A 9187-nucleotide genomic window follows, 5' to 3' on the forward strand; every position below is an offset into this window, starting at 1 on the left:
TGCTCACTGCAAGCTCCACCTCCCGAGTTCACACCATTCTCCTGCCTCAGCCTCCCGAGTAGCTGAGACTACAGGCGTCACCACCACGCCCGGCTAATTTTTTGTATTTTTAGTAGAGACGGGGTTTCACTGTGGTCTTGATCTCCTGACCTCGTGATCCGCCCGCCTCGGCCTCCCAAAGTGCTGGGATTACAGGCATGAGCCACCGCGCCGGGCCGGTATTTCCATTCTTAAAGAAGCTTTCAACTCAATCCTGTTGACTTATCTGAAGCCTGCTCTACTAGACGTCTGTTGTGAAGCCCTTCCTCTTTGGGTATCATACACTGAAGACATTCTCCTAACCTGAAAACTCCCCCAGCTCACATCTTGCACATCAAAGCCAGACTTGGGAACCCTGCTAGAAATCAGTGTACCCAAAGGTTGAAGGTAGCCCCAAAATGCTGACTCTGTGCATTAAGAACAACTTGGAAATTTTCTGCCTTGGTAGAAATGGGGGACGGTTCTTCTGATGTGTCAAAGGAATTCAAGTACAAACTTTAAACCTGTATGGTAGGATCTATCCTTTGCCTAGCATTTATAGAGCACGTATTGTAGACACTGTGAGAGGTACAGGGAAGACAACAATGCCTACGAGTCCACAGTTGGATGGGAGAGACACACATAAGCAGGAAATGATTTAAGAATATGCCCTGGGTGCTAAGGAAACATCACAAAGGGGTGACTCTTCCAGTTCGGGGAGTCAGGTAGAGCTTTCAGAAGGAGCAAGTGGAACAACTCTACCTTGTTCCTCTTACTACTTAAGGCCAGGGTTGCCCTTCTCAGGCATGCAAGAAAAAAAAATTTCGTTTCCAAAGCTTGCTCTGTTTCAGTTTTACCAATTCTCTTGGCTTTAAGAAAATGGTTAAAGAGATGGGAAGCTGCCTTCATCCTTCAGACTACGCAGGTGTGGAAAGTGATTAAACAACACCTAAGAAGCCCAATCAACTCTTGCTGCTTCAGCTGATTCTCTCAGCAGAAATTCATCCTAAATCTCATCGCTAAATAAATCCTACAACCCGAAGAGGTTTTATCCCTGCTCTACACGCAGCCCTTTTCTTTCTCAGCGCTAAGTGAGATGTTGAGACTTCTCTCAGCTGGTGAATAACTGAATCATTCAGAAAAGTCCTCAGTCACTATTTTTGGCCTAAAGGTCCTTAGCAGTATTGATGTTACTGGCGATTACTAATAAACCTTCAGAGAAGCATTCCTTGACTGTCATTTAAATTAGCCCCGTCACACCATCCCATTACCCTGCCCTTTAAAAAAAATATTTTAAACAACATTCACTACCAAGAGAAAATCCTTACTTATTCACGTTTTCTCATTTCCTCCACTGGATTATAAACTTCATGAGAGGACGGCTTTTCTTCTTGCTCATCACTTAGTCCACAGCACTTTTAACAGTGGTGGGTACAGGGTCAGTGCTCAATAATTGTTGAATGAATTTACTATTTATTGAACATTTACTATGTGCTAAGATCTTTAAATCTATTGTCTCATTTAATTCTCATACCAACCATATAAGCTAGATGCTCTTACTAGTTCCCATTATGCAGATGACAAAATTGAAGGTTAGAATGGTTAAGAAAATTGCGCCAGGCCACTCATGTGAATGGCAAAGGTATGTATGGCCAGTCCTGATGGGTCATGCCTGTAATCCCAGCACTCTGGGAGGCTGAAGCTGGAGAATCGCTTGAGACCAGGAGTTTAAGGCCAGCCTGGGCAACATAGCAAGACCCCGTCTCTACAAAAATAAAATTTAAAAAATTAGCTGGGTGTGGTGGCATGTGCCTACAGTCCCAGCTACTTGGGAGGCTGAGGCAGGAGGATCCCTTAGAACCCAGGAGTTCACGGTTGCAGTGAACTATGATTGTACCACTGCACTCCAGCCTGGGCGACACAGCAAGACCCTGTCTCAAAATAAACAAACAAATAACAAAATAAAATTTTAAAAATGGCAAAGGTAGGCTTCAAACCCTCGTGGTGAATCTTGTGCATGTTACCACTAGGCGAGAGCAATCCTTTTGTACACCCTGGATAATTCTTTGGAGCAAGGATATTCTCACCAATATCCTATCACTTAATCAAGAATCTAGAAATTGAGGAGGATTTTCTAAAACGCCACACTCACAAAAGCTTAGTAAGAAAAATGACCAAGAAGAAACCTAGTAGTGATGCTCAGCATCAAACTCACTTATGGGGAGTGATGGGGGAGGGGAGGGAGAGAGCAGAGAGAGGAGAGTAGGGAGGGAGACACGTGGACGCAAAAAGTTTCTATTTTCTGCAAACTCCCTGTTCATAAATACTACTCTATTAAATTGGTTTCTCTACCTCCCGTAAGGAAGTCATGAAGATATCATCATTTAATGGCATTGCCATGGGATTGGGGACATCAATACCAAATGAACAACAATATATAACTCCTGCTGCTCTACAGAGCTGGGATCATGTTTTATAAACACTGCAGAACTTTTATTACCCATCTTGTGCTGAGCAAAACCATATTTGTCCTGCATTCTGAGTAATGGACAGGAATAGATGGATTAGGGCCCTTACATTCTTGGTTGGAAGACATTAAGTTTAAAAGCCCTATATAGCTGAGTCAAATGCATGTGCCCATGCTGTATAATTAGCAGGCATAACAACAATAAATATATAATTTAAAGGGAAGACCAGCAGGACAAGAATTCTAACCAGCACTCTCCCTCCCATACGCAGTCATTCCCCAGTTGGTCTTCAGCTGTGTAAACTGTAACCTTGCTGGCCTTGGGGTAATTTTAATATAACAAAGGTTTGGACCACTCCATTTTGTTCCTAAGCAGTTTATGCTTCCCTCTGAACCAGCTTTCAGGCATAAGTAATTCATTGCCCCTCTACTAAACATTCATTTTACTTTGTCTAAAGGGACTTAATAAATCAGCCTGGTTATTGTTTAATGTGGCCACCCCCCGGTTTTCATGTATAAAAAATGAGCATCCAGTTGCTAAGTGGAAGTGAATGGTCACCTCGCCTGCAAGAGAGTTCCCTGGAGACCTGAGAATGTACAGAGGGAGACACTTTGGCTCTGAGCATCCAGGGAGCTTTGTTGTCTGCCACAGAGAATCCTGCTGTCTTGACTACCAAGGATTAAGGAGGATTGTTTGGAAAGGGGAGGGGGCAAGGAGCATGTTAAAACATGGGGTCGTGGCTGGGTGGGGTGGCTCACGCCTGTAATCCCAACATTTTGAGAGGCCGAGGCAGGAGGACTGCTTGAGCCCAGGAGTTTGAAACCAGCCTGGGCAACATAGCGAAACCCTGTTTCTATCTTAAAAAAACAAAAGGCGGGGGGCGGGGTGGTGGAGGCGGTGGTCAAAAGACCAACTTATAAAGGAAATCCCAAGGAATGCTGACCCTAGATAAGGAATAGTTCTTTTACTGGAAGCCCTTTAGCAGAAGGAATCTGTTTTCTAGCAGCTTCAGGCCACTTCGCATCTTCAGGGTGTCCTGGGCAGGGAGTTGGTCTTCCTTGCTTCAATTTGCAGTTAGAAAAGCTGGGAGAAGCTTCTCAATGCACCTGTTCTGCATGAAAGATATGTTTTTTGTTTTGTTTTGCATCTACGGTTCCACCCTTATTCTTGTTTGGCTTATAGGGTTAGGTCTTCAGTCTTTTCTATGAGCCTTTACTTCTTTGAGTTCAATTTGGGCCTCCCCTTAGCCAAAAGTACTGAACTCTTTCCCTCAGTTATGACCACTGGATGGAAATCCCCTGGCCCTCCACTTCCTGCCCTGGAGCTGCTGTTCCCAGCGTTGATGCCACAAACCTGGAGGGTGAGGCACAACAAGCAGCTGTGACATCATCAACTGAGATTCGGGACTGACCTTAGCTCTGACCTAAGAGGAAGAAAATTAAGAAGCAGATGCTCTTCAATTCCCGGCATCTCCTTTGGCAGTGTCAGAATTTAAAAACAAAACCAATAATGTCAAAGTAACCCATGCTTGGTACAGAGTATCTTCAAAATGGTCCTAACATGTCAACTGTTCTCCTTGAAAACTGGACCAATCAAAAACAAAGCATAAGATCTGAGAGCTACAGTTCAGTAGGAAAAACAAACAACAACAACAACAAACCCCCAGAAAAACAAAGCTGCTTCTTCTCCACCAGCGGCTAAGACCTTAAAGGGGCCTACCTGTATTCAAACCGGATTCAAATTCCAGTTTTGCCATTTAACATCTATGTAATGTTGGGCACATTATATAACTTCTGGGAACCTTGGTTTCCTTATCTGTAAAATGGGCATAATACTATACAGTAAGTACCTACCTAATAGGCTTGCTAGGAGTACTTGAGTTAAATATAAAGTGCTAAGAACAATGATGACACATTAAGTGTTATTTTACATTTCAGCTATTATGATTATGTTAAACCACGTTTTGACTTCTTTTATCCCTTTCCAGTCCCCACCTGACCTCTACCACTGCCTGCTTATTTGCCAGTGAAAGCTGCCCCCCAAGTGGCCTTCCAATCAGACTGTAAGACTGTTTAACCGTAATACCATTCTGAACAGTTTATGGTGCTGATTCCTGAAACTGAAGTATTGTAGGTAGTTTGGAGTTGAATGCAATGTCACACCCCCTAACATTGTCAGGGAAAAGGTCAAGTGCTTTGCTTCCATCCTTTGCACTAAATCCATGCCATCTTCAGAGAAGTGCAACCACCCAATGGTTCCTTTCCCAGACTTGACCCCAAGCCGTTACCTATCCCTCCATCTCTTCCCCCGATGGGCCATCACTCTTTTCAGGAAAGAACATTTAATACAGTGCAAGGTTTTAAGCAATGGCTCACTTGGTTGGTGACAGCTTGGAAAATCAGGTCCCAGGAGACAACCTGTACCCTTCCGGGAAGGGGAATCGGGGGTCCCCAGGTTTCATCATTCCTGGGCACATATAGTTAAGAGCGCGCCACTACCCCTCTATCCCCCGAGAGCGCCTGACAGCATCCTTCAGCCCAGCAAAGCACAAGGCGCAGCGCCAGATCTCGGGCTTCCCACTCCCCTCCCCCCATCTCACTTATCCAAGGCTCAGGTCTTTAAGCTGGGACCCTTTGGCTGCTGCTATTGAGTTGGGGAAAACTAGGGGGCAGAATCAGTCAATCTGCCCAGCTGTTGGGAAAAGACAGCAACTAGAGATCTAGTTAAGCACGGCAAAGAGCCACGGGGCAGTAAGTTTCACTTCAAGAGAGGTTCAGGAATGGCTTGGTCAAGAGATTCAATCTCACCCAATCAATGAACGGCCCGCAGATAGTAACAATGCCACGCAGCACAGGATGTAGATCATTCACGAGTTTGCCCTCCAAAAGTCAGTTACCCTTAGAACAATCTCTGACAAGTGCCATTTAATGAACCCTATCCTTAGACCCAACGCTTTCTCCCAAAGTACTGGCACAGCCACCAGCTTTGTCTCAGGAAATTCACTCCCCCAGTAGCCCAGGGCGGGATTTCTTGCCTACCCAGTCTGCCAGTCCGAGGCCCGCGCACTTACCATTGGCGTTCTTGCCGCAGATGAGATGCTCATAGGGCTGCAAGACGCCCCAGAGCTCGGCGTCGTTGTTGATGACCATCTCCAGGGCCTCAGCAGACACCTCCCCGCCTCCGGCCCCTCCGCCATCAGGGCTCTGGCTGGCCATCACCCTGGCTCGGATCTCCTCCACCAGGTTCTCCATACAGGCGGTGAGCGAGATGGCCGCGTACTCATGGATGCGTACGGAGATTCGGGTGTCCACCATCCAGCGGAAAAAGCGGCCCACTGAGAAGGTGAGGCCGCAGCGCGCGGACTTGCCCCGGCGCAGCCCGTCTCCGGCGCTCATGCTGTACAGGGACAGCGCCTTGACGGCTGCCAGCGCGCAGCTCTCCGCCAGAGCCCAGCTGTGCACCAGGCGCACGGCGCTCTGCACCTCAAAGCGGGTGCACTTGGCGTGCAGCACGCTCAGGCGCTGCGCCTCGCGGGCCACGCGGATCAGAGCCCTACGGAGCAGCCCGGCCAGGCGCCTCACCGCCTCGGCGGAGAACTGGGGCAGCCGCCGACCGCCCGCACCTTTGCGGAGCACCCGGGCCACGTCTCCCTCGGTCCAGGGGAACTCCTCCAGCTCCGGGAGCCGCGGGCAGCGCGAGAAGAGGTCGGCCACTTCGGGGTCCTCGGGCAGCACCGTGTTCACCGTGTCCCAGCTGTTGTGGCGGCTGTTCATGGAGCCGGAGTAGCACCACCAGGCCGCCCCGCGGTGCTGCTGCGCCGAAGAGTTGAGCGCCTGCGAGTTGGACTTGGAGGACGAGAGGCTGAGCGAGCGGCACGAGTCCCCGGCCCCATACCCGGAGTCCAAGGTCAAGTCCTCCAGCGTCTTCAGAGTCGAGCTGTACGTCCCGGCCATGGGGAGCCTGCCGCGGGCGGCGTCGCCGAGCGAGGGGAGCTCACAACTCCATGCCCTCTTCCCCAAGTGGGCAGAAACAAGCTCTAGGCTCTCCGAGCCACCCTCTTTCCTCTCTGTGCCGCGGGGCTCGGCGGCCGCATTGCCCGCCCGGAGGCCGCGGGAAGGCGGGCGAGATCAGTGGCCAGCCGGAGCCCCACGCTCCTGGCGTCCCGACTCGAAGCTGTCACTGGAAAGATCCTCGCCGCTCCCCCTCGGCACTCCCCCTTGTCTACCTCTAATTCCCACAAGCGGAGCGTCAGTCCTCCACAGAGAAGGACTCCCGGGAGAACAGGGCGGCGGCGAAGGGCGCAGGGCGCAGCGCGAGTCCGGGACCAGCCGGCGAGAAAGCGCTCGGCAAACTTCTGCGCGGCGCCGGCCGGCGGCACAGCTGGGTACCAGGCTGCGTCCGACATGCAAATAACCTCGGGCAGCTCACCAATCACCGGCCGCGATGGGCGGGGCTGCACCAATGATTTTCGAGGGGGCGGTCACTATGCAGATTTCACTTTGCCTTGGGTGAAACCCCGCGGCGGCGGAGGCGGGGCTGGAGGTGGAGGGCCGGGCACGCGGCTGGGATGGGGGTGGGGATGAGGGAGGGGGAAGGGCGAGCCAGCGAACTGGGAGGTGGAGGTGGAGACGGGAAAGCAGCGGTCGAAACCATAGCTCCGGAGCTCACGATTTAAAGAAAAATGCAAAGGAAAAGCTACAGAGCGCTGCCACCTTCCCGCAGCCCAGGCTTTGGGCGTTCGCTGCTCGCTTTGGAACCCTTCTCAGCCAGGCGTTCCGGGGTGGGGGCCAGGAGAATGGGGAGGGCCCCAGCCAGGCGCTCCACCTCTCCTCCACCTTCGGCCAGGCCCCTCCCGCAATCCGAAATGAAACGTTGGCTGTGTTTGGAGGGAGGAGGGACGTCCCTGCCTCTCTTCCCAAGTCCGTCTGGCTTCTTTGCGCGGCTGTCTAGGCTCCAATCAGGACAGAATTTCTTAACCTGGGATCTGATCAATGGACGGGCCCCAGAAAGCCTGTGAGTGCCTCCGCCCATTTGTAGTTTCACCTGCCCTTTTCTGAGTGCTACTATGGGGAGGAGGCCCCAACTTTTGTCAGATTCTCGAGAGGATCCATGAGTTTTCTGTTACCGCTGTGTGACGATACCACTTGCTGTCAGGTGGATCCTTTTTGTCCGAGGTAGAGAGTGTTCTTACAGGAAGAATGAGAAGAAGGTGGCAGAGCGGTCCCTAGCCCTGGGTTCCGCTCGGAACACCTAGCTGGATGCAGGTGTTCGCCTCCTAACGCGTGCTGGTGGGCGAGCCGTATGCCCCCGCGGGACCCAGTTCCGCCGGGGTACAATGAGTGGCTGACCTCCAGGCAGCGCCAGTGCCAACTTACCGCGGGGCGGGTGTCCCAAGCGGTCCGCCAGAGCTCTGTAAGTTCAGCACTCCCATGCCCGGTCCAGGCACGTCCCGCCGCTGCCCTGTGGCTACTCACACGCACGTGCGCGAACGGACCTGTGCCCCCTCCACGGGAACCGCAGACTCAAAGCGGGGATTGTGCGTTCGCTCTTCTCAAGTCAGCCTCCCCCACTCCTGAATGGCTCCTTTGTGTTGCATTTTACACAGTTCTGACCTTGGGCTGTGAGTTGGATATGAACTAGAAATGTCTGGTTTGTCTCTTTCCTTCTGAAACTAATGGCCTTTACCCCCGGCGAAACTGCTTTTTATTTGGCAATTTCGCTTAATTTTGCCTTTCCACGGGTCTTTATTTATGCAACATCGCCGCCCGATGGTTAGAATTGGGAACAGAGTCAAAGATGGAAGTACTGTAATATCAAAGACACAAGTCAGCAGAGATCAAATTAACAAAGGAGAACGCAGTCACACTTTACAGACGTGAGATTAGAAGTTAAAGTAGGCAATGAGGTCCAACTTGTCAAAAATACAAAAGTAAATTTTATGCAATTTAAAACTTTATTGGGTAAATGTAATATTAAAGGCAATGTCGCCCTCTAATGGATATATTTAAAGAATTTCAGAAAGATTTCCCCGCCTCGCCTTTTCTTCGTTGTGCGCACCCATCAAACATAAAGAAAATTACCCAACTGGAAATTTACAACGGGGAACTTACTGAATGAAAGGTTATTTGAGGAATCATCTGGAGTATTTCTGGGGGGAAAAGAGCATATGGGATTTATATTAATATATTCAAATTACTTGATGACTTAAAATGTAGATAAACATGCCTCCAACTGAATCTGAGAATCCTGTGAATGTTGACCTGCACCAGGAAGATATATTCTGCAAAATTCAGCCATGGGAAATGCTGCTCAACAAACAACTGAGTTTCTTTAATAAGTTTCAAGGAAAGAAAGAGATGGAGAGAAAACCTATAATTTAAAAAGACTTAAAAGACATGACAACCAATTACAAGGTGTGGAACTTCTTTGCATTTTGAATTTGTTTTAAAAAGTCAAACATTTGACATTATGAAACCATTAGGAACACTGCCTCGATGTTTGCTCTTAAAAAATAACTTTTTTTTTTTGATGTGGTAATGGTAGTGTGATTATGTTTATCAAATGTTCTTATCTTTTAGAGACACAGGGTGAAATAAGTGTTTTATAGCCCACAGGAGTTGGCTTCCTCAAGGAAAAAAGGAAGAAAAATCCTCATGGAAAAATCTGGTAAAGGGACTAGGAAGTTAGGAAAGACTGTAGAT

The 9187-nt window shown here is 49.4% G+C and overlaps 1 protein-coding gene across 1 annotated transcript in view; it reads right to left on the bottom strand.

The window, feature by feature from the left end:
* Positions 1 to 6863, bottom strand: part of ABTB2 (ankyrin repeat and BTB domain containing 2) — a 211927-nt gene extending 205064 nt beyond the window's left edge. Inside the window, exon 1 of the mRNA XM_003910051.3 lies at positions 5557 to 6863. Within this exon, the coding sequence (XP_003910100.2) occupies positions 5557 to 6439 (883 nt within the window). The 5' untranslated portion in view covers positions 6440 to 6863. The remainder of the gene's footprint in view (positions 1 to 5556) is intronic.
* Positions 6864 to 9187: the final 2324 nt, after the last annotated feature.

Source organism: Papio anubis, chromosome 12, assembly GCF_008728515.1.
Source record: "Papio anubis isolate 15944 chromosome 12, Panubis1.0, whole genome shotgun sequence".
Classification (NCBI taxonomy): domain Eukaryota; kingdom Metazoa; phylum Chordata; class Mammalia; order Primates; family Cercopithecidae; genus Papio; species Papio anubis.